Source organism: Xyrauchen texanus, chromosome 34 (assembly GCF_025860055.1).
Source record: "Xyrauchen texanus isolate HMW12.3.18 chromosome 34, RBS_HiC_50CHRs, whole genome shotgun sequence".
Lineage (NCBI taxonomy): Eukaryota > Metazoa > Chordata > Actinopteri > Cypriniformes > Catostomidae > Xyrauchen > Xyrauchen texanus.
In genome coordinates, this window is record NC_068309.1 from 14,908,517 (window position 1) to 14,935,170 (window position 26,654).

At 39.6% G+C, this 26,654-nt stretch overlaps 1 protein-coding gene across 3 annotated transcripts in view; it reads left to right on the forward strand.

Moving 5' to 3' along the window:
- Nucleotides 1–26,654, forward strand: part of LOC127628221 (RIMS-binding protein 2-like) — a 103,566-nt gene that overhangs the window by 52,806 nt on the left and 24,106 nt on the right. For 2 of the 3 annotated variants that reach the window (XM_052104984.1, XM_052104985.1), the window contains exons 1-10: nucleotides 3,441–3,451; nucleotides 5,350–5,472; nucleotides 18,299–18,403; nucleotides 19,974–20,024; nucleotides 20,932–20,952; nucleotides 21,647–21,824; nucleotides 23,280–23,428; nucleotides 24,066–24,145; nucleotides 24,867–24,976; nucleotides 25,302–26,102. In XM_052104984.1, coding sequence (XP_051960944.1) covers nucleotides 18,302–18,403; nucleotides 19,974–20,024; nucleotides 20,932–20,952; nucleotides 21,647–21,824; nucleotides 23,280–23,428; nucleotides 24,066–24,145; nucleotides 24,867–24,976; nucleotides 25,302–26,102 — 1,492 coding nt within the window. In that variant the 5' untranslated portion in view covers nucleotides 3,441–3,451; nucleotides 5,350–5,472; nucleotides 18,299–18,301. Of the gene's footprint in view, nucleotides 1–3,361; nucleotides 3,452–5,349; nucleotides 5,473–18,298; nucleotides 18,404–19,973; nucleotides 20,025–20,931; nucleotides 20,953–21,646; nucleotides 21,825–23,279; nucleotides 23,429–24,065; nucleotides 24,146–24,866; nucleotides 24,977–25,301; nucleotides 26,103–26,654 lie in introns of those variants that run through there. The other variant, XM_052104983.1, reaches the window with a different exon arrangement.

Below are 26,654 nucleotides of genomic sequence, written 5' to 3' on the forward strand. Positions count from 1 at the left end.
TGTAACGGAGCTCGCAACGCAGCAGCCATACTCGGTGCCATCTTGAATGACATAGATGTCATAGATGTTTTCTGGTTGACCTTTTGCATCATAGTAGCACATCGAAGAACTCAGCCACAGTGGGACCCACACAACAGGCACAACATGGACAATTATACAGCCACATGCTTTTATTACATTCATTATGCGTACATTTTTGTACAAATTATACGTTATCTGTTATGCTTATGGTGATGTCTGAAGGCAGAACATGACACAATTTTCTCCTGGATTGTTCTAACTATACAGTACGAGCTCTGTTTTGCTTCACTTCACATTTTCCTAATAAACTCCAATTTAAGCATAAAAATAACGTTTAGACTAAGGAGAGATAACGTGAATAAATAGACGATTAAGAAAATGTATGGTTAGTCTATATTTTCCTTGCGATCGCTGGTATTTGTTTTCTGAATACTTAAACATTTCTGAATCTGTACCTGAAATTTGCTTCAAGCTGCATATTCAATAATTATCATGCTTGCTGCCTCATTCTATGAATGGAATCCACATACGATCATTAAAAGAAGCTGTTATATCCACATGATGATAATTGAATGTATGACATAAGCAGTAGATAATGTGTAATTTGTAATGTTTACATCTTACATTCATGACACTAATGCTAGTGTGCTAACCTTGGCCATAGTATGCATCTGTTACCCTCATTTATTGTGTTTTATGGTGGAATGTGTGAAAATATTTCAATGTAAGATCACATGTCAAAGGTCTGAATGGTTTACAGGTTACTGATCAGTAGCCATGCTGTAAGATAGCTTCAAACTTAATTTTTTATAAAAATTACTTAAAAGGTGAGTTCCATGTACAACATTTTTGATCCCCACACCTTTTAGCCCTCCAAAGCTCTCACAGTAGATGGTAAAGTCTTCGAAGGGAATAGGGCATAGGGATGATAGCTTCTGAATGAAACGCACTCTGTGTTTGTGTTGTTCTTCTTCTTTTCTTTGTGTTCGAGCAAAAACTGGATGATTTCAGCCGGACTAACCCGTTCACATGAAATTTAAAAAAAAAAGCAAATTATTGCTTTAGTAGGACTGAAATCAGACTTTTAAAATGTATATAAATACTCTCAATGACGTCAATTAGGCCATCGATTATGTTACCCAAAATGCTATTTAGACATTGTTTTAGCAAACTCACATTAGTGTCTGGCATTATTCTGGTATGAAAGATCGATTCAGCCAATTACTGAAGCAAAGATTCAAGTTCCACCCTACATTTTCTCAATGAATATCCTGTTACACTCTGAAATTAGTCACACTAGGTTGCGAACAGGTTTTCTCATTGACTCATTGACATTAACTTTACTTTTACCAAATATGTTTAATTTAGGTTCCTACATACAGTAGTGGATTACCCACAGATTTACTGTCTCTCGTAGTCTCTTTCTCTCCCTGTCTTTCTCCTGCTATGTTTCTATGGTTGTATAACAATGCCCACACACCCATATACATCTACAATGCTGCAGTGGTTGGCCATGTAAAGAGCCTCATCTCAGTGAATGTTGTGGAAGGATGAGCAAAGCTTTTCTGAGCAACTGCAGAACCAGGGGCCAAACTAGAGGGTGGGATTGGGCAGCCATGTCTGTTCGAATTAGTCCTTGTTTGTGACACGATTTCTTTCTCTCGTTCTCTCTCTCTGATGCTGTTCTACATCTTGATCCATCCGTATGGAAATCAGAAAATAAGTAGTCCTAAATAGTGTGTGTGTGTTTCTGCTTTAACTCACATCCCTGTGAGAATTTCAGTGATAATCCCTTGACAGTCTAATCTTTGCCACATTAAAGCTTTGTGGAATCAGCAATGAGTGCCGAACATAACTGTTTCAATGTGTAGCCACTTCATTGGAATTTTACAGGGATAGTTCACCCTATCATGTTGTTCCATCCGGTTAGACTTTATTTCCTAAAAATGTATGTTAGCCTCAGTCACCATTCTCTTTCATTGCATTATTTTTCCATACAATGAAAGTGAATGGTGACTGAGGACAACATGTAAATGATGACAGAATTTTCATGTTTGGGTGAACTATCCCTTTAAATGTCCTCTGAGCAGGGGTTAAAAAAAAATTCATTTAATTTGGGTAATAGAACATGATGGCTAAAATGTTCCCAAATGTATATGCAGAATATTCTGCATGTTGTAATCTCATGGGAGGTCTGCCGTGGTCACCATTTGCAGGCAATGGACTGTGCTGTGCCCTTGTGTGCTGTAGCTGTCAAGTACTGGGTGACACTGTGGTTGACAGACAGGGTTTCTGACAAGAAAGTTCAAATGCTCCTCTAAATGCTGTAGAGCAAACCTGCCACCTGATACGCTGTGACATTTGGGTCAGTGAAGAAGGGACAGGATGCTTAGTCAGAGAAACTCATAGAGTTCAGCCAGGGTGTGGTTCTTTGGAAGCTGACAATCCATTAAAATAAGAGTATCTGAAATGGCTGATCTCATTGCCTTTTGTGATGACCCCTGAAATCGCTTGAGGTATTTCCTATTGAAACAGGACACCTGGCCAGTACATATCAAAGGGATTGTCCCTTTATTTTAGGCTTAAGTTGATTTGCTACATGCTGGTCGGTTGCAGGGGGAGGGATATTCTCATTCTACAGAGTATTTGTTTGAACTAAAATCTGTGTGGTGCAAGATGATTCATCATTATTTTTGGTCCATTTTCTTGCAAGAGATAGATTGTACATTTTAAATGTGTATATAAGCAGGAGTACACTAGCATAATTCCTTCCATGCTCTACCTATGAAAGGATTTCTGCCCATTCTGAACACTCAAAGTTGCCAAGTATCTCTTTCTGACTTAATTTTCTGAGCATGTTAAGAAAAGAACCATTAAAAATGTCTCCAACCCAATTAAAAAGTTAATCTACCAACAAATTGAATCCTCCTTTGTGGTAATAGCTGCTAGTGTCAATATCCTTGAAGTATTGATTCATTTTCTGATACACTCTATGTTAGATTAATTTTAGATGTGGATGCCTATTTTAATGGTTCCTATAGTCACAGCCAGTGATGGGTGACAAAGTGAGCTACCATCTTTGGTCCCTACAGACTAAAGAGATTTATGTCCTCTCAGCAAGTGTATCGCCCGAGTGTTACAGCTTATGAATTCTTTAATCAGCCACAAGTATACATCCTCCTATCCAATTCTGTGCATCCCATTCGTATTGTCAGTTTTTGCATTTTAGATAAATAGATTGCGTCTTCTTGACTATATAACCCTCTATTTCTATATTCAGCAATATCAATACAGAATGTGTTGACCCTGTCTCCCTTTCCTTTTTCTCTACTCATGACAGAAGAATGAGCTTCAGGATGCTCTGCTGGAGAGCAAACGGCTCAATCGTGAGCTGTTCAGTCACATTCTGAAGGCCACGCATTACGAGAAGGTAAGAGATGGTCATCATACACCAGCTGAGCTCATCAGATCAATGGTTTCTCATTACACAGCTCTTCTAGGAGCATGTACCTGAAGGGCTATTCTCTGCATCTCATAAGCAATATTGATCTAAACCCATCTCTGTCTGGTCAATATATTCACCTTGTTTGTTTTAACCAGGTTCGGCTCAGTGAAACTGGATCTTTTGCTTGTATATGCATTTATTATGGTTTGAAGTCAGTCTCCATGTAGTCTCAAATGTGCGTATAGTGCGTAATATGTGTCTCAAATAATGTGTGTATAGGACCATATTAATGTATTTACATACTTAGTTATGATGCTTACATTGCAAAGCCTTTAAAATGGCCAATAGTCTTTTCACTCACAGATTGCACAAAAATCTAGAAAGCACTTGTGAACATGACAATGCACATGACAAGATTACCTGACTGCCTCGCAAATTCCTGGAGTCACAGTGCACAGGCTTTTATCAGTCCACCTGAAAACAAAGTCAGGATTTTTTCAGTGTTGCCCCTAGGGTGTGGCAATATGGCCAAAATATTATCACATTTTCTTTTTTTTATATTATATAATGTATATAATGTACATAATGTATTTAAGATTAACCTGGCCTTTAAATTAAAACATCTAGATTTGCTTGACTAGCCTCCATAGAAGATGTGACATGCATTTTGACAAGCATAGCCACATGCACAGTGGAGTTCATGAGAAAGCCTGAATCTAGTTTAGTCAGTGAAACTCAACCTCATTGTGGGGAAAATCCGTTGTCACCCATTTAAGGGTATCAGTGAATACTGTAACTGATCTCCCCTCATACATGAATGCTCTGCAGAGAGAGTGGATATCATGCTAACACAGGACTGCTGAAAGTGGCAGGCCATGGCATTCACTGTGTTAATAGTGTCATTTTCACTGGTGATTTTTGCCAGGGCACAGTTTGGCAGTCTCTTCCTGAGTGATTCACAGGCTGCTCCTCTCCTTGAACAGCAAAAAGCGTCCATTTGTCAAATCGTCTGACATAAAATGTCTTCTGTTTAATCAGGGAGTGTCACTCACTCTCATTCACGTCACCTCAATGATCAAAGATTGCTTTCTACCAGCATTCTGAGGCGGCTGAGGTGCTAACAAGGCTGAGGAGAGGAGGTAAATAAACCCAAGCGGATGGGTTAGTTTGTGACACGCTTCGGCCACAATCTCATATACATGTACCGATTTTAATGTGAATCAACCTCACAATTTCTCCAAGCCCGAAAGTATGAAATGTGTCCTAATAAATGAAAGTGAATATGGGCGTGTGCCAGAGCAATGCTGCCACTGTATTATATTGGGTGCTAGATTTTTATTGGTGGATGGAATGTGTCCTGAGTTGACCCTCTTTGGTGCTCATCGGGTTGTGTTTCGCTATGCTTTGACAATTTTTGTTAGTCAACGCAAGTACTGCATCTTTATTCTTTGAACTACTGCCTTAGATAAAAAACATCAAATTTGTATTATATGCCCTCCAGTATAACATAGATTTATGCTTCAAGTCGAACAAAGAATCGCTGCATCTTTGTGAGTGCAAAATAACTACCAAAATAATCTATGAGAAAGATAATTACTGTTTCAAAAAATACTGCTTAGACCCACACTCACTGTACAATACGTTTTCACTGTCTATTGTATAATGCATCCAAGCACTGATGCTGTGTCAGCTGTTTTGTTCCCTTTGTTGTAGGCATAATTAAATGTCGAACAGCTAAACAAGTCTGAAAAAAGTTCCTCTATTAGCACTGCAATTGAAATGTACCATATGTAATGCTGATCTCACTTTTGTGCATTAAGAATCTTTAGACAGTTCAGTAATCTATTTTTAGTCATATTGTCCTCATTTCTGTCACTTTGTAGGTGAAGTCAGACTATGATCAGCTCAGAAAGACATTTGGTTGTGTGAGCCAAGAGAGGGACTTGGCCAGGCAGGAGAAAGCTCAGCTCCAAGACAAACTGGAGAACCTTGAGCTGGTCCTGAAGGTATGGAACGGCTGTTTCCATTTTTCTCACATTCATATGGTTATTTACTACATCAACCAATGGTACTCTCCGTCTTGTGTCATTGTTGGATATTTGTTAAAAGTGAGGTGTGTAATTTTGGCGTCACTAAACCAAACTGCAAAAAGAATTACTGTTTTCAAATAGGTTTCATTCCCCATTTTTCATTGGTCTTTCTTCAAATGATGGGACTTGTTTCTGCCAGCATCATGTTGTTCAATGTGTATTGAATGTTTATGTCATGTGTCTCCAAGAGAAAAAAGTTCTCACAACAAGAAATGAACCACACATTTTAGAACAGGGGTCGGCAACCTTTTTGACATGCAGTGCCATTTTTTATTTTCCTGGTCAATGGCTATGATTCACAAATCTCTTGCAAGCACTGTGCGAGTCTGTTAGGTATACTGCAGTCTTGTCACATTTTAACTTTTTGTTTAGCCTCCCATTCAGCTGATAAAAACAGGCTGTGTGATCATGAGAAAGGATTACATCAAGATATAGATTAGAATGCAGGTACGGAATTTCATATAAATAAAATTGTCTACCCCTCACTCACCGTTGTTGGCGTACCAATGATTACCCCTATGCTGGCACACATGCCATAGGTTGCCGACCCATCTTAGAAAGAAGAAATATGCATCTGTGCTTCCTACCTTTCTCTTTATTGACTATGTAATCAAATGAAGGAGAAGAGAAAAGAATAATTGAAAATAGAAGAGTGGAAAGTTGTGTAGCAAACAAAAGAGAGGTTGGGTTTCGATTTTCTGTAAAATATATCAGGGTTCCCTTTTATCTTGTGAAGATCTCCTCAGAACTGCATACTCAGGACAGTGTATTGCTGGAGATTTCAATGGGACTATAATAAAATAATTCCTTTAACCTCCTGAGACCCGGGCATGACTGCTGTGTGCATTTTCCATTTTCCTTTTTTATTTGTATCTAATAGCACCTACGAAACAAGCAAAACATAAATAAATAAAATAATTCTAGTACAAATAGTTTTCCTAAAAATTGATGTCCACATATGTGTTGTGAATTTTTAAATAATACCAAGCTATAGAAAGATTTTTATTTTTTTTATAAAAAAGATTGTTTGCTTCCAGGAGAGTTTTTTATCTGTGATTTTTTTAGACATTACAGACATTGCAACAGAAATTATCATAATTAATTCTGATTCAAAGCAATGGCAAGCAGCATATAATTACTGCCAACCATGTTAAAATAAAGATTTGCATTATAAATACTGAATCTGTAGTATGCATTGATTACATTGTCCCATGTCTGCCAAAAATGTTGAGTGGTCCAAACATAATCTGAATAATCATAATCAGAAACGTAACTTTTGGTCGGATTTTGAATGCACTTAGCTGCATAGAAAGCTAAAGGATGTCCCCTTACTCCCTATTTAGTGAATGACAACCTTCAGTGTGCTGTCTGTCTGCACTGGTCTCAGAACAGTTCGAAATGTACCTTATTTTCATCATTACTCCATATAAAGCCCCTGAAAGCAATATCTTTCAGATTTCTGATGAACCCATTGATTTTTAATGTAAAAATGCACAGTGAACATGCATTTACTAATGTTAATGAATAGAACCGTATTGAACAGTGATAAATTAAAATATAACAAAATGTATATTAAAATGAAGCTAAATGACCAACAGTCAACAATAATGTCCCAAAATCAAGAGACATTTCTTACCAGAGGCACTTTTGTTAACTCTGTGCCCATAGAAGCGCTTCACGTAAATCAGCGTCATGTTGTTCTGTCACGTGGCTAGGTGCACCAGAAGTTTTCTTGCGTCACTAGATGCAGTTTTGAATGTTTTTTAGAATCCTAATCCATTCTTCCTCCTCCAATTCCAAGTTTAAATCTTTCTCCCATAATCTCTTGAGAGTGGTCGAGGCTCCGTCACCCAGACTCTGAATTAACAAGGAGTAATACACTGATACCTCATGACCTTTTCCAAAAGCAGTAAACACCTCTCCTAGAGTATCTGCTGCTTTAGGGGGGTATATGCTATTCCCAAACATATTACAGAGCAAGTGGCGCAGCTGTAGATACCAAAAAAACTGAGATCTGAGGATCCCAAAATGTTGAACCATATTTTCAAAGGATCTCAACACACTACTCTCATAAAGGTCAACGAGTGTATTAACCCTCCCCTCGCAATCCACACTGACCAACAGAAAGGGGACTTATTAATGCATAGTTTGGGGTTTAGCTATAAACTCAAGGCAACATTTAGATGAATATCTGAATTAAACACTCTGGACACTTTTGTCTAATGAGTGCAAATGTGATTTAACTTCTCTGGTTAGATTGATAAATCAATGCATAAATCAATGCATATTTTGCAATGGCAAAATAGGGGCAAGAACTTCCTGTTCAATACAGAAAAAAGAAAAACGTGAGCATTAACCCTGCACATGACAGCGCTAACCGACGTCAATCCTTCTAAACTTTATAAAAGACATTGCTTGTTGTGGACATTTAGATAGGCGGAACCAACACAAACAGAAACAAAAAATGGCATCCAGCTTCTTAAGACAGTCAAATGATTGTTCAGTGAGTCCCACTAGACAGCAACATGAGAAACACCAAATGGCTTACTCAGCAAATGTTTCTATGAAGGACAGTGCTTGTTTGAGACAAGTAAATACTTTGCGGCCATCCTTAGTACCTATTCTCAATTTGGCCAGAAACATCAACAAGCAAAAGCAATCTTCTGTTGGTGTAAGAGTTTCTCACGTTCCTTAAATCGATCACATTTCTCTCTTGTCGAGTTCGCAAAGTCCGAGAACAAGAAAATGTTGTGATTCTTCCAAGAAAGCTTTCCTTTGCTCCTCGCCTCATGTAACACAAGATCTTTATTGGCTGATCTTAGAAATTTGGCCAGAATTGCTTGGGCCTGTCTCCATCAGCGGATCTGCGAGTTGGACTGGGATTTCCAGCTTGTGGCCTGTTATGAAGAGCTCGTCCAGGAATTTCATCATATCTCTGCCCTCCGCATGTTCAGGAATTCCAACAATTCGCACCTTATTCCTCTTAGCGCGATTCTCAAGGTCTTCCAACTTTTAAAAAAACGTGTTGTAAATGTGCCTTGGTTGCCAACCGATTAGCAGCCAATTCCTTCTCCGATGACTCCACATAATCGATCCATCTCTCAATGTCCCCGATTACTGTACCCAACTCAGAGAATTTTATTTCCATCGCCTTAAACGATCGACATATTACAACGTGGTCCTCCAAGTTTGCAACAAGTTTTGTCAGCATCACAGACATGCTCACAGTTGACGCTGAATTTCTCCCGCTGCGCCATCCAAATTGAGTCCCTGGTGTGCGGGCCTTTCAGAGGTTGCTACTTGTGTATGTAAGTGTCTTTTAATACCTCCAGAGCCCAAGGATTTTGAATGCTTTGCCATGCTGACTTCAAAGAACAAATATGTAGTAGGATGTGTCAAATCCCACCGATTTACACCACAAAAATAATTTAAAATGAGCAAAGCATGCAGAGCTTGTGGTTTGCACATATGCTCCTCGCATTGCGTCACGTGACCTCCTGAGCATATCTTTAAGAAAACTGGCTCAACTGTTCACTCATCAATGACCATATGGAGATATATAAATCTGCATTAAATGCTGCACGCTCTGCATATTTTTTGTCCCTTATGCCTCTTCCAGATACAGAACACAATTTTCCACTGTTAACAAACTCACCAACCCATCTGTGTCTATTATTTCTGATTCTGCTGAGCTCTGTCAGTCATTTCTTCACTTTCAAAATAAAATTAATTCACTATACAAACCCTCCTGTTTTATCTCCAGATGCACCACAGGATTTCCTCACTGACCTCATGATTGGCACATTTTCTGACTTTGGCCCTACTTGCCGACCGGCAATTACTAAGTTAATCAAGAAATTTAATTCTACTTCCTGTCAGTTAGAAACTTCCCCACCACACTGCTTAAACATTGTCTGTCTGCCATTTTGGTGTCTATTTCCCTCCTCATCAGCAGATTCTTAGTACTGGTATTGTCCTTCTAGAACTAAAAGCTGCAGCAGCTGATAACCTCAGTTTAAAAAAAAACCCAGCCTAGACCCCTCTAACCTTAAAAATTACCATCCCATTTCAAATCTCCCTTTTCTGCCCAAATTTATAGAAAAAGTGGTTGCCTCTCAGTTACAATCCTATCTGGCCTCACACAATCTCTTTGAGTGTTTTCAATCTGGTTTCCGTCCACTCCATAGCACAGAGACTGCACTCATTATAGTTGTTAATGATCTTCTAATGGCCACAGACTGTGGTGCCTTCACTATACTTGTTCTCTTTTATCTCAGTTCTGCATTTGACACAATCTCACACAGCATACTAATTTCTCACCTCTCTGCTATTGACATTTCTGGTATGCTACTATCCTGGTTCAATTCTTATCTCTTTGACTGTCAACACTAGATCTCTATTTATCAGTCAAAATCTACTATAGCTCCTGTTCCTCAAGGCATCCCAAAGGGTACTGTTTTTGGTCCACTGCTCTTCATCACTTATATACTTCCCCTGGGACTCTTTCACTGTTCACTGTTATGCTGATGACACACAGCTTTATATCAGTACAAAACCCACTACCTTTACCCACAAGCTCCTTATTTTAATTTAATTTAATTTAATTGATCAATTGTCACACATTATACATACATTTCTGCATATACATGGTGAAATTATTTATTTTTCACATATCCCAGCTAAGCTAAGCTGGGGTCAGAGTGCAGGGTCAGCCATGATACGGCGCACCTGGAGCAGATAGGTTCAAGGGCCTTGCTCAAGGGCCCAACAGTGGTGTCTTGGTGGTGTTGGGGCTTGAACCCCTGACCTTCTGATCAGTAACCCAGAGCCTTAACCGCTGAGCCACCACTGCCCTGAATGTATCAATGACATCAATACATGGATGACCAATAATTTTCTCAAACTTAACACTGACAAATCTGATGTACTTTTAGTTGGTTCCACAACTCTTACATCTCGCCACTCTCTTGATATTAATGGTGACCTGGTCAGACTCTCCTCTACAGTCAGAAACCTCTGCATTATTTTTGATTCTTCACTCTCCTTCATCCCTTACATCTCTTCTCTCACAAAAGCTGCTTTCTTTCACCTCCGTAATATTGCTAGACTTCGCCCCATTCTCAATGGAAAAGATACAGATACTCTTGTTCACACTTTCATCACTTCATGACTTGAATACTGTAACACCCTCTTTTCTGGTCTCCCCATCAAAACAATCAATAAACTGCAATACATTCAGAATTCTGCAGCTCTGGTTCTCACTTATTCCAAGACTTATTCCATTTTACATAGACTGCAATGTCTACCTGTCACTTACCGCATTCAGTATGAATTTCTCCTCACTGCATTTAAAGCTCTACATGGTCTTTCCCCTTATTACATGAAAGATCTTATTCATCCCTTCACACCATCTCACTCACTCAGGTCTTCTGACTGGGGTCACACTTGGGAGCCCGAGATACCTCTGATCTTTGATAAAAGGCCAATGGGAATTGGCGAGTGGTATTTGCATGCCACTCCCTCGAATATAAGGGTATAAAGGAGCTGGTGTGCAAACCACTCATTCTGGTTTTGTGCTGAGGAGCCGAGAGAGAATGTCCCGGCCATTTCAGAGGGTAGTCCAGCGATGTGTCAGGAGGGACACAACATCTCATTCCCTCCATCAGGGAACAGAGGTTACAGAAGTAACCAGGACTATCTGTCACTCACTTGACATTGTGTCGATGAAGTGACACTAGGGGTCCCCTTCAAAAACGCCACAACTAGCTGAACTGTGTTACGTGAGCTGGTGGTGCAAGATGGGCAGACTACTGTGTGCCTCGTAGCCAGCACACCAGGCTGACACGTAACCTCCCCAACGCTGTTATGAGTGTCGAACGGCCCTTTGGGGACAAGTCGAAAAAAAAATAGGGGCAGGCTAGGCCAGTCTTGCCCTTTCCTTCTTTTTTTAAAAATGTGTCAACCGGCTGGGACCACCAGTGTCCAGGGGGATCACTCCGAAGGAGAAGACACTGCAGAGACCACACCCTGCCCAGAGAGGGGGTATTTTGAGTGGAAATACATCACATGGTCTTGCCGACTCTTTTTTTTTTTTTTTTTTTTTTGTCGGAAGTATGTCATGTGGAGAAGTCCCATGGTAGGTCTTACCCAATGGGGGAGGAGTTTCTACAAACAGGGAAAAATTTTAGCAGAAGATATACATCGCAAGGGGTTACCTACGGGAAACAAGCACATGCAGAGCACCTACCCCAGTACAGGGCTTAGTTAGCATGTGTAATGAGCCAGCAGCGAGTTTCTCCGCAAACTTGTCTGCCACAGGCCTAGGAGGAAGTCATCCAGGGAACACATTTTGTGAACACTACTGGGAGTCAACAGTGCACGTCTTCAGCTTCAGTGGAGGTGAAAGGCGCGATGCGCAAGCGAAACAACCGGCCACTGTCCCGGACTTACCTGTTCGTTCCTGCCAAGACGGGATGAAACCGGCTCAACCTGGAGAATTGTGTTGGGTGTTGCCCAGCCTGCTGCTCTGCAAATGTCTGTTAGAGAGGCCTCTTCAATCCTCTGCTTGGGGACAGCACTTCCTTTCCGCTGAACACCAAAGCAGACAAAGGGCTGCTCAGAGACCCTGAAGCTCTGCGTGCGATCCAAATAGGTGCGTAAAGCGCGCACCGGACAGAGCAACATAAAGGCTGGATCTGCCTCCTCCTAGTGCTTGCTGGTTCACCACCTGATCCCTGAATGGGATTTCAAGAAGCGTGAGGTCTGAGAACCAAGTCTGGTTGGGCCAGTAGGGTGCTACTAGGACAACCTGCTCCTCGTCCTCCATAAACTTGCACAAGGTCTGTGCAAGTAGGCAAGTAGGGGGAGCCGGAAGATCGGAACCGGGTAGTAAAAGGTGCCGTCCACGCTCTTGTCAGCTCCTCATGCACTTCCGGGAAGAAAGGAACGGGGGCGGGGCGTGGATGTGAGTGGCGCCGTGGGCCCAGAAACCAATCAACTCCACTCTAGCCCAACGCACGTGGCTGCCCGGGAAAGCATGTCTGTCATTTCCGTGTCAGCGGGTGACAGGGCGACCGCGCCCGAAGGGGAAAGCCCAGCTGAGGTTTCCGCATCTGGAAGCTCATCACCTTCATGGGCCCCGAACAAGTGGTTGAACTCGCCCTGAGACGAGCCGGCACACTCCTCCGGAAGCCTGATTGGGGCAAACAAGCCTGCTGGAGAATGAGAGGTCTGTGGGGATTCACCCGGCGGAGGTGGTCCCATTGAGTTCCCCAAATTGCCCCAGTGCTAGCTGCGCAGGCCTCAAACCCGTTGGTAGAAGGACCGAGGCAGGGAGCCGCTGGGATGGCTTGCTTTCATATGAAGGCAAGCCGTGACCGCAACGTTGCCATGGTCGTGTTCTCACAGTGACAGATAGGGAAGGGATTATTTTCATTGAAGTGTAGGGTGTGAACAGGTCAGGTTTGGGGAATGTACAATTAATATTACTGACCGAAATCAATGATTAATCATACAGTGTGACCCGAACACCAATACATGTAAAAACGCCCCAAAAAGGGCTTATATAGTCCAAGAGTCTGCTTCAAATATATATAGATAATTAAACACAACGAATTATGATTAATTAGGAATATACATCATATGCAGACAGGCTATATTATTTTATTTTATTAACACCTCAATGGAATTGACCCGTAGGCTACCGCAACCAGTCAGTTCGTCCGCCGAACCACTTTATTTGGTACTTTTGATCAATTCTCCAGAGGGGTTATTCCTAGTTATAAGCTCACTCATCAAAAGCACGTTAACTTACTTTGATAATATCAGCTCGTAGCTTAAAATCGCACATTAAAGAGGCTTTGTTTTATGACCAACAAACACAGGCAATTACGCGTATAATTGATTTTAATACAAGGCACTATGATATATCACTACACTTGACAAACATACATGTAACATAGAATAAACGTAAAATAAACAAAATAAATGCAGTAAGGGAAAGTGAAGAATTATTGGAGGTATGGCAAACTTATTACAACAATTAACCCTTTAAGAGCCAGCAACTGGAATTACACACTTTAACGCGTTGGAATTTCAGGTGAAATCATACTTGCACACTAGACCTTTTGTGTTGCTTGAGCGAGACTGCGTGTCCTCGTGGCGTTCTTGAGACAGAGGACTTCGGTGCGGTGTTTCCAGAGCGTGGAGTTGAATAGTTGACGAGTGTTCCGGGGAGTTGCTGAAGATCGGGAGAAGAAGTGAGAGAGTGTGAGATGGCTTGAAGAGATCCAGGGGAAGTCCAAGGGAGGTCCAGAAGTGAAGTTGGGAGTTGGAAAGACAAGGCCGTAGCCTGGTGCACGCTTGGGAGTCCTTGAGGGCTTCCTAGTTCAGCATCATTCAGCAAGAGGGCAGGAAGCAAGAGAGAGAGAGGAAGAAGATCGGAGCGTTCGAAGAAGAGTTCGAAGAAGAGAGAGAAGGTCCGTTGTTGGTGCAATTTATGCCCTTAGAAAATGTGTCCCACCTCTCATTGGCTCGACCAATAAGAAGAGTGGAAGTTTCAGGCGGGAATTTGGTTTATTGCCCCTTTGTTCGGTCACGGCTCATTTGCATACTTCATGATTTGGTCAGACCTTTGCTTTGAACAACTCAAAAGATGGTAAAAACCTAACAGAACACAGTTCTAAGGTGATCTTATATTTATATTCGGCTAGGGCAAGTCGTAAGGTTTAATTTGATACCAAGAAAAGTATATTTGGTACCTTTAAAAGTGGGTTTAACATTCTTACACTCAGGCTATTAAATATAAAGCCTCTTATTAAATATAATGAGTTTTACTACACTACTAAACAATTCTACTAATTTTGATCTAACAACAAAGATACACAGTACACAGGGATTAAAACATATTTCATTAAAAATAAGCCCTTTTAGGCTTTATAAGAAAGACACACACATTTTTACGTTCAAAGTTTCCCTCTTTCTTTCCACACGATAAGCACGTGGTGAGCATGCGGATGTCACATGCGGTTCTCTGTCAATAGTTCTTTGTCCTCTTTGTCAACAGTTCATTGTACTAACGCAGACCATTTCCGTGATCTTACAGAGGCTCTTTTGTCTCCAAAATAGCCGAGTCCATGATTGTCCGTTCATTGATTCCTCCAGACGCTACAGAAGTAACAAAGCCAGGGCTGTAGAAGCAGTTATACTTCTGTAAAAAATAATATTAAATTAAACATATTTTTCTTGTTTTGTTTTTTATTATTTGTCAAATGAAGGACAACATTTGGAATTATCGTCAATGTTTTTAAAAATCGGTAAATGACAGCAGCATTTTCATACGTAACCTCACACTCTCTCACAAACCCCCATTTGAGAAACTCTGGTCTAGAATGTTGTGAAAAGGCTAAAAGGAAGAATATTGGATCTTTTTTTATTTTTACCGGAAATCTACCTCATCTAAACTCTGCACTGGGGAAAATATACATTCTATATCTTAAACCCTTAACATACATTAATATAACCTGTGTAGTACATGCTTTTACTTGTTATCTACTTTATTAGTGTTGATTTGATACATACTTTCAGAGAAGTTCCTATTCATTTTTCATTCAGGGGTAAAAAGAACTTCGAAACAACTGAGCAACGGTATACTGTTCCCGAACATTTAGACACCCAATACACCGCTGTGGGAGGCATTTAGAAGAACATTTAAATATAATGATGCTCAGTAAAACCTTAACTAATGTGACATTATAATGTGTTAACAATTACTTTATTCCTCATTCTATGAATAGAATTACATGAGGTCAGTAAAAGAAGCTGTTTTAACCACTCGATGATTATTTAAAGTAATTTATTAAGTAATATACTGTATACACAGTAGAACATTTTTAATTTGTCTTGTTTAGATTCTGAATTCATGGCCATAATATGCACAGATTACACTCTGTTATTGTAATTTACACCTACCGATGATGTGGACCAATGGTAGCAAGGTGTTTAGCAGTCGTTTTCCTAAAAATTTGCCCAGGCAAGCTGTTACAAACCACCAAAATTAACACAAAAACACATTCATTTGGTGAATGATAAAATGGGCAAAAACAGTCATAACCTCTCAAACATACAAGCGACCCAGAACAACCTAGCATCGTAGTAATGAGTTTTGCACGGGCGAGCACCACACACATTTACCTTAGTAAATATTAATATCTGTTATAGATGGCACCTTCATCCCATAGTTTAAACAAGAGTTTCTGTATTTTCTAAAGCTGAGCCCAAGTATTTTATTAATGATGGAAAACATTGTGTGCATGTGTGTGTGTGCTTACACTTCTACCAACCTCATCAAAGAAGAGAGACTTTGTCTTTCTTGGAGAAAAGAGATAAAGACAATTTAAGAAATATGGATGGATCTCAGACCTTATATGCTTCTTTATGATTCTAAGCCTTACATCACATTTAATGTGCTTAAAACCTGTTCCTGTCTGATTTAACCCCATCCTGAATAAATGAGACAATGAGTTCAGGAATTCTGAGTTAAGAGTCCACTGGAGTTGGAGTTTTTTTGTTATTTATTTGTGTTATTCTCAGTTTTCACAGAACATGTTGTATTTACCAAGTGCTGCTCCATCAATCGCTGTTGGTGACATTACTCACTGTCACTGTTGCATTTAATGTGTCTGCTAAAGCGTCTGGGTGGTTATTGATAGAATGTCTTTTCCCAAATCTTTTCAAGTCCACAGCCTGAAACCATCAAGTTAGAACAATGATTGATGCTGTGCCTTAAGATTTATCTTTTCATAGCTGACGTGTGTAATTTCTGCACAAGTTTCCTGAAAACACTCCCTTTGTCAGCCATTGGTTGGATTTACAGGTAGTCCTGCCCCAAATTCATCCCATTTGTTGACCCTATGTTGCTTTGTCAGGCTGGTCAGGATCCTCAAACATACAGAGCAATGTTTTGATGCTAGTGCCACATATTCAAAATGTGCACAACACACATCCTTTCAAAGCAGCTTTACAGAAGGTCAGGCATTAACAGACGATAAAACTGTAATGTCTATACTGTCGATGAATCATCATTTAGATCAAATAACGATTGTTAATCGTGTTTAAAAATAAGCAATTAAATAATAATTGTATTAGTAACCCCAGTGTGCAAGCTGAAGGCGACTGTGGCAAGGAACACAAAACTGCATAAGATGTTGATTAATGGAGAAAAATAACGTTGGGAGAAACCAGACTCACTGTGGGGGCCAGTTCCCCTCTGACTAACATCATGAATATAATATAAATATTACTTATGTATAGTTAAAGTCATGGTTTAAAATTATTAAACTAAGTAAGTGTTAAGGGTCAGTGTTTAAACATCGATTTTGTTTGAACTGTAAGATTAATGACCAATGTCTTTGAAGTCCATCCTGGATTAACTGCAGAAATTCACAAAGATGCAATTGTCCTTGTTAATTGGCTGATGAAGGCTTTTGTTGGCAATTGTTAGTCTATGCATTCCATTTCAATGTAATGGATTGTAGTCCATCAATTGACCGAGGTGATGCAGGCAGAGATCAGGGATGTGAAATACAGTTCAACCTGGCCGGTAATTTCGGTGAGGTTCGGTGTGGTCCATCCTAAATCCAAGGTTCAGACAATGGCATATGAAGTATCCCATGTCTTCTACAACGTCGCCTATGGGCACAAACCCACCTTCGCTGGACCTGACAGGACTGGCAAAAAGTGCTCTTCACTGACGAGTCGCAGTTTTGTCTCACCAGGGGTGATGGTCTTACAAGTGTTTATCATTGAAGGAATGAGCATTACACCGAGGCCTGTACTCTGGAGCGGGATCGATTTGGAGGTGGAGGGTTCGTCATGATCTGTGGCAGTGTGTCACAGCATCATTGGACTGAGCTTGTTGTCATTGCAGGCAATCTCATTGCTGTACATTACAGGGAAGACTTCCTCCTCCCTCATGTGGTACCCTTCCTGCATGCTCATCCTGATATGACCCTCCAGCATGACAATGCCACCAGCCATACTACTCGTTCTGTGCTTGATTTCCTGCAAGACAGGAATGTCAGTGTTCTGCCATAGCCAGCGAAGAGCCCAGATATCAATCCCATTGAGCAAGTCTGGGATCTGTTGTATTGGAGGGTGTGGATTAGGGCCAATCCCCCCAGAAATGTCCGGGAACATGCAAGTGCCTTGGTGGAAGATTGGGGTAACATTCCACAGCAAGAACTTGCAAATCTGGTGCAGTCCATGAGGAGGAGATGCACTGCAGTACTTAATGTAGCTGGTGACAACACCAGATACTGACTGTTACTTTTGATTACCTTGTTAAGGGACATATTATTCCATTTCTATTAGTCACATATCTGTGAAACTTGTTCAGTTTATGTCTTAGTTGTTGAATCTTTTTATGTTCATACAAATATTTACACATTTTAATTTGCTGAAAATAAAAGCAGTTGAAAGCAAGAGTTTTTACGTTTACATTTATTCATTTGGCAGATCTTTTCATCCAAAGCCATTAGAATGCATTCATGGTGTTTATTTTATCAAGAACGTTTTTTCTCTGGGGAATGAACCCATAGTCTTAGAATTACTGCTGTAGCAACATGCTCTTCCAGCACTTTCTATACTTTTGTGCAAAATTGTCAAACACATCCTAGTCTCTATTTTACTTGATTTTTAACTCTCTTTTTCTCTCTGTCTTTGTGTTTATGCTGCTCTTTCTCAGCATATGCGAGAGGCTGCGAACCGACGGCAGCAGTTGGAGGCAGAGCATGAGCAGGCCCTGGGTTTCCTCAAATCCAGAAAGCAGGAGATCTGCCTTCTGCAGAAGGTAAGGACCTCAGTGAACACCCAACATACACACATATATACTCACTGAGCACTTTATTAGGAACACCTGTACACCTACTTATTAATGCGATTATATGATCAGCCAATCATTCACGTGGCAGCAGTACACTGCATAAAATCAAGCAGATACGGATCAGGAGCTTCAGTTAATGTTAACATCAACCATCAGAATGGGGAAAAATGTGATCCCAGATCATGGTACTAGAAGGGCTGTTTTGAGTATTTTTGTATCTGCTGATCTACTGGGATTTTCATGCACAACAGTCTCTAGAGTTTACTCAGAATGGTGCCAAAAAATAAATAAACATCCAATGAGTGGCGGTTTTGCAGACAGAAATTCCTTGTTGATTAGAGAGGTCAACGGGGCATGATCAGACTGGTTCGAACTGACAGAAAGGCTATGATAACTCAGATAACCACTCTGTATAATTGTAGTAAGCAGAATAGTATCTTGAGGAAGACCACGTCAGGCAATTTATTACCATAGTGGTCCTAATTAAGTGCTCAATGATTGTACTTTCCACAGCACATATTACTATGATTATGTTCACACAGCAGCAGAATACAGTTGTCAATCCTGTTTGGAGCACTAAATATGGTTCTGTACAAACATATTCTGGTCAGTAACTCATTACTCAAGGCTATGTCTTAAATTACTTTGGTTACTTGTTCATACAGATAATTCAATCTGCTCTGGTCTGCTGCTGTAGGTACGGAAATGTTCGAGTCTCACTTGTTTTCAAATACAGTTGTCAATCCTAAACACTGACTGTGTGAATGTAGCCTATGTTTAACAGGTTCTATTTATCACACCATTTTATTCATCTGTTCTCTATTTTACATCTTTCCATTTAAATCCTTCTGTATTAAGTTGACGTGAGGCTAAGAATATTTTCTTCTGACCTAGAAATAATAGAAAATTTGGCATAGTAAAGCTAGATAAAATCATAGCCATCACATTAAAGGATCATGGCTGCAGACCTGTTTGCTCTGCTTTGTGTCTGCATCCTTTCAGGAAGGAGAAGTGACAGGCAAACAAAGCAATTAGAGCAGACAGCAGACACAGCATCACTGCAGATCCCTGGGGAGAGGTTCTTGACAGAGCTTTCACCTTACTAACACACACAGACACATGCACAATCACACACAGGTGTACATGGACAAATTACTTAACGATATATAAAAACGATACTCAACTTGCATATCAATCATAGATTGTCTGTTTTCTGAATATGTGTATTCTCTGAGCCCTGCTTTGCTGGTCAATAACATACATGATGTTTTAAATGTTGGTTTTAAATTTTACTCAGTTATGAGTCACTGCTGTTTCCCCTCAAAAATGTGACTCAATCACAGTTTTGCCCTTCACATACTGAATTTCCCCTCTGGGACCAATAAAGTAAAATGACATGAAATAGCTTTGCCAACTAAATCTTGGCACAAATAATTCTTTCAGAATCAATGTGAGATTAAAATGTCCTCCTGATGTCGCAGTTACTAGCTTAGTTGTGAGTTACCGTCAAAATAAATGGGTTCTCTCTTATTTTCAGGTACAGGCTGAAGCTGAGATAGAACATGAAGAAGTGGTTCATCTGCTAGAGGTAAAAGATAATCTATTTCCTATCTTTCTTCCTTTGTCTTCCCTCTGTGAAAGGCTTAATTAGCACTCCTGTCCTGGTCAGCACAGTCTGCTTTTTGTGCCAAAAAGAACATGTCTACCCACATTATCTGATAACTATAGAGAGAACCGGTGCAGCCTGTCCCTCGTGTGTTTGATAAAAGACCACCATTTCTGACAGTTGGGCCACTCTGTGTAGCTTCAGCTTGTCATGTAGTTTCAGACATCCAAGGAGAGCTTATGTCCCCTACAGGGCACCCTTACTTTTACAACCCTCATAATTTTTGCCTCTTTCCTTCCTTTAAAGGAATAAATTGCCCAAATATAAAAAGTCTATGATCATTTACAACACTCTTGTCATTACAAACTTCTTTGACTTACTTTCTTATGTGGAACAACAAAGAAGACATTATGCAGAATGTCTCAGCTGCTCTCATTCATGCAATGAAAGTGGATTGGGACTAGGGACTGAAGCTTCAAAAAGCAAGAAATGCACTACAAATGCATATTTAAAGTAGTCCATACAACATGTGTTATATATTACAAGAGTTTTTAAATTCAGGTTGTTATTCACTATATATCTTGCTTGAAAGCAGTGGTCTCCATTCACTTGCTTTGGAAAATTAGAACTTTCATTGGAATAGAGCCGCTCGGACATACTTTGTATATATATCTCTTTTGGTGTACCCTTGAGGAAGGAAAGTCAAACGAGTGATGTATACATTTTATTTTTGGGTGAACTATCCCTTTAATATGTATTTGCTTCAAGCCATTTTGATCATTCTTTTTTCATAGTTCAATATTCTTTGATTTTGTGTTACTTTCATCTCTAACCCCTGTCATTCTGATTTATAGATATATTTTTTCCTTTTTCTTTTGTTTTTAAACAGAGCCATATGGACAAAATGCAGGTACACACACTCTCATACAATTTTTTTAACCTTCCATATCAGTTCCTTTTCCTAAGAGAAGAAACAATATTGATCTTTATACCTGGCAACTTTTAAAACAACCGTCATATCATAGTTACATGTCAGTTAAGTATCTTTCAGTCATTGAATTTCTGCTACACTCATCTGTGGCTAAAAATAGTTGTTGCAGATGAATAACATACTGTAAGTTAAGAGTTGCATTAGGTCTTTTGTGGTTTGGATAAAACTAAGAACTGGTAAAATTGTTTGGCTTATAAGTATTATGGTCTGGTTAGATAACGTTCTTAACCTGGGTCAGGGCTTTTTTAAATACCTTTAATGCTTTTGCCACGTGTGTCTTTTTATTCTAAAATGCACATTTTAAAATGTTATTAATATCTAGCTCTCATTTGCATGCCTTGAACAGTGTTAATCCATTGCTCCAAGCAAGTTTTGGCTCTGTAAGGTTAATAACCAGTGATTTTTTCTGATGATATGCTTGAAATAATAAGAATAACCAAGAATTAAATATTTAATGTCTTGGCTATCTATTCACAAGTAGACATTTTGTCATTAAATAATGAGAATGTGTATATTTTAGGTTTTCATTTTTATTATACGTAATTGATTAATTACATAACAATTTGATTTCATCATTTATCTATTGCTTTCTTCTGCAATCTGAACCTCAAAGGGCAAAGTTCATGACTTGGAGCACAAATGCCGGACACAAAGTGAGCAGTGCAATATTTTGACGAAAGAGCTGGCGAAATATCACCTTGGGTCAGACACGGAGAATACACTCAACATTGACACACAGGAGAAAAACTTGTGCAACATTTACAACAACCTGCAGCAGCAGACAGAAAAAAGTGAGTGAAGTATTTTTTACAAACAGTTGGAGGTTCATTTTCTGTCAAGTAGACCTGCGAATAAAAAACTAAAAATCAAGTTTAATGCATTTATGGATCAAACCATCTTCACTGAATTCTCTATATATATGTCAAGCAGTCTAAAACGTACAGTAATGTCACCTTTTGCAATATGACTTTTGATTTTTGTCCTTTTAGGTCACTGACTACTTTTACATGGACACCAGAAAGCGGTTTATTGCGAGAAAGCGGCGTATTGTGAGAAAGTAGTGTTCCCTTTTACATGCACCGTATAAGCGGTGTACACTTTACTCCCATTTACTTGCGGCTTAGTCGATAAGCAGCTTTCTCCACAGCAACGTAATTTCCACACAATGCTTGTGTAAATAATAATCATGGTATCCGAGGAAGACTTCACTATTTTTATTCCCTTTTGCTCCACTTTACTTCCAGATATTTCATAGTTGTTGCTGTATTTGTTTCTTAAATGTCTTAATCGACCTGCAGTGGAATTGCGCTGCAATACAGGGGTTTCCCTCTTACATAAAACTCCAGGATTCCTCCAATGTACCAGCACATAAACATGAATGTGAGGGACCATTGATATTTTACATTGGTGTGTACTGTATAAATGCGTATTGTTTATAGTGTATGTGCTTTTCCCACTTCCATAAATGTTGAATTCTTTCCACTTTGTTGAATTGTTGTTGGGCTCCATCCTATGATGTTTGTTTTCCGTTCTGTTAATGCACATGCACATTCTTCAAAAACCTGTTACAATGCAGCTTATGCGTAAAAATTACCAAATAAGCTGTTCTCCAGGAAAAACCTGGATGTGTTAAACTGCTATCCCTTAAACAACGTAAGGAAATGTGCGTTCTTGTTTACATGTTTCAGAACATCGCTTACTGCAAAAACCTTGGAATAAACCGTTTTCTTAAGTGCATGTACTGTAAACGTGGTCACTGTATTTAGATTTTTGCTTGTTGGACTATTTCATACATAATATGGTACTTTCAAAAAGTAACATGGAATATGACGAATATGGTCATAATTTATATATCAAAGTATCTGATACATCCCTTCACAATGGTGCCACTTCAGTACTTTTTTGTAAGGGGAAACATTCAGAAATAGTCATTGATTAAAACAGCAACATTTGAAAAGGTGTAGTGAGACCTGTCAACAATGCTGAAATCCATGTGTTTCTTTTCCCCCCTTGCAATTCAATACTCGATCCTACAACAGGAATTGTGCATTAAATATTTCTCAACTGATTCTTCTAATTAAAAAAAAAAAATAGTACATCGATATTATTTAACTACCTTTTTATCAGCTTACAATTTGTAGTTTTCACAGCCTTATTCAGATCCTTCAGGCCTATTGTTCAGTGATCAAAGTAATTGATTTGCTATTGATTCTGTCATTGATTTCCTTTAAAACTCATGCTGGCAGGTGATGAGAGACCTGACGGATCTTCACTGGTCTCAGAACTGCCCATAGTACAACAACACAAAAGAGACAAGCCAGAGAAGCAGACCATTAAACCCAAAGTCCACACCCAGAGTCGTTCCAGCAGTCCCATGCAAGCGTCTCTATCAGAGGTTTGTCTTCCTTAGCCAAACACACATTCCCATTACACTGGTTAACCATGATAGATCTGATTAACCAGAGCAGAAGATGCTAGGAGAGATGTTGAGCAAAAAAGCTTATTGTTTTGCTGTGAGCAAATTCCAGTATCCATTTATCTGCCATAAGCAAACAAGAGAGGAAGAAAAATGAGCTTTTTATGTCTTTATAATGTGACTCTTTCTCTATAATTAGATCCATAAATGTCCTCATATCAGATGTTTGTGTTAAAGATATGGTTGGATGCTTTAGGAAAGAAAGTAAAAATGTTTTTTAAAACTAATCCCTATAGTGGGCTTCTAGAGTCTCTGTGCAACATGGAATAAAAAGATTTATTTTGTAATTACATTTTCCCTGGCTATTTGATTGACATCAATGCAAAGAGGCTGTAATCATCTCTTTGCACAATCATACAAAAAATCTAATCATCCGTGAATACATATATCCATGAACACATGTACTGTTTATTATGGTAACAGTAATTGAAATAAATTGATGTTACGTAATGACTCTGACAAACACTGTCATAATATTTTCATATTGTGATGCATATCATGGAATTTAAATTAGACAAGATCAAGTTGTGTGTCAGCAGATTTAGTTTGTTCTTAGATGGATGATGAGGTGAGTCCAACTCCCAGGTCCAAGATGAGATACACAGGACAGGTCCGTCTCTGCACTGCTCGCTACAGGTAAAATTCAACTGAAACTGAGGGTGAAAACATTTTCTTTCCATTATAAGAAAAGACAGACCACTCTTATATGTATGAATAGGAAAAATTGGATCACTAAAACATCATTAAAACAGTAGAACACCTACACATTTGCAAGGACAGCATAAAAAATACTTTTACTTGAGCTAAAGAGGCTTAGACAGATATAAAATATAGATATAGAAGCTAATTTTCCCAAATCACTTGAAAGGGTTACTTTAAGCTTAAACACTTAAAAAGGTTTAAATGTAACAAAAAGCTTTAAATACAACATCTAGAACACTTAGTTATATATCCAGAACACCTGTTATGACTTTCTCTCCTTTTTCACGTCTCATGAGTTTGCATCCCTTGCAATGATCAAAGATGTCCATCTAGCTTATATTTACATAGAAAAACCATTGAAAAACAGCACAGCTTGCCGCAAAAACATGTTCAGTGTGAGCAGCCCCTAATAGTTCCATTCTTAAATCCGTTTTTGGAGAATACCAGTAATATTCACCAGCTTTTGGGAAATTTCAGTCAAGTAAATTATAACTATACTTGCGTGACTGGAAATATCTGCCTGGAGGTGTTACCAATATGGCTGCCGAGTAAACTGACTTATAGGGATTTTGATGTTGATGTACTTTAATTACCAATTATTTGCAAATCAATTGCACTATATCACTTTTTCACTCACTGTCTGGTATTTTTTCAGTTATAATCCCTATGATGGACCTAATGAGCATCCTGAAGCAGAGCTCCCTCTTGTGGCAGGGAAGTACTTGTACATCTATGGGGATATGGATGATGATGGATTTTATGAAGGTAAATAAAACTTATGATGCCAGAAGTGTAATGGATCTATTATAAGTTTACATTGAAAAGACTTGACTTGTAGCACTTTTAAACATTGTGCACTATAAGGGATTGTCAGCGTCTATACAAAAAAATAATAGTTTAATTCTAAAGGACATACAAGAATAGACAACAGACCTAGAAAACAGTTAATGCAACCAATAAGCATTACCTGGCTGCATGTTTAAAAATTGCATGCTTTGTTACAAATGCATCTCAAATACTATTTATGTAATGAGAGTCTGATGCAGCTTATCTCTCAGAACATGAGCTCTTTCTATTTCTGTTTATCCAGGAGAGCTTTTGGATGGCCAGCGTGGCCTGGTTCCCTCTAATTTTGTGGAGTTTGTCCAGGACAAGGAAAAGCCATCTACAGAGGTGGGAGAAGAGCAGGGTAGGCTGGAGCATAGCTGTCTGAGCCTGACTGACATAGATGGAGGTGGTCCTCTGGACAGCCTTAGCAGTGACGTTCTCGGGCACTGTAGTAATGGGACAGGCACTCTGGATGGAGAGGAGCTGAGTGACGACATTGTGCCTTACCCCAGGAAGATCAACCTGATCAAACAGCTGGCAAGAAGTGTGATAGTGGCCTGGGAGCCGCCTTTGGTACCTCTCGGCTGGGGAAATATCAATGGGTACAATATCTTAGTGGATGGGGAAGTACGTTCCTCTGTGCCCTTTGGGGGCAGGACCAAACTTCTTTTGGAGAAGCTAGACCTGGCTACATGCACCTACCGTGTATCGGTACAGAGTGTGACAGATAGGGGGCTCTCTGATGAATTACGGTGCACCTTGCTGGTGGGCCGCAATGTGGTTGTGGCTCCCACCAGCCTGAGAATGGACGATATATTGCGAGACTCTGCTGAACTTTTGTGGCTGCCCAGTAACAGTAACTATGCCCATGTTGTGTACTTGGATGGTGTAGAGCATGCTGTGGTGAAGCCATGCTCTTACAGGCTACGTTTTGTGAACCTGAAGGCTGCCACAGTATACAAGGTAAAGGTGCTGGCCAAACCTCACCAGGTGCCCTGGCAATTGCCACTAGAGCAGAGGGAGAAGAGAGAGGCTGGGGTGGAGTTCTGTACCCAGGCTGCAGGTCAGACTCAACACCCTTACTGTAATCATTTTCTTTTAATATTAGTTTTGAATGTTTTTTATTTTTATTTTTAATGTGTTCTTTCAATTTAGTCTAGCAGGGCTTGACAATAAGGACTCCCCGATGACTCTCTCCCCGAGAGTTTCGGGCCAGTTGCTAGAACTATTACTTGCCCAATCGGGCCAGTGCTGCATTTATAACATTAGTGCAAGCAAAAAACAAGTGAGAGAGCACAAAAATTACATGGAGCGAACAAAGTCTTCTAACCGAGGAGTGAGCACGAGTATATTTATCTCGCAAAGATGCGCAAATGCATAATATACTGGACTCGCCAAGGCACAGTCGAGCGCACTCTCCTAGCATTGTCCTCGCTCTTTTTCAAGTGTCTTAGCAGCTATTACCAATCTGTAGAAAATAGCAGGAAAAAAAATCACACTTAATTAATTTCGTAGTGGGATTTAACGTCTTGTGCAACATTTTAAGTATACCCACACATTCTGTGTTCACAGTGTGTGAAATCCCCAAATTTATGGTTTTTACATGTTGGTGAAA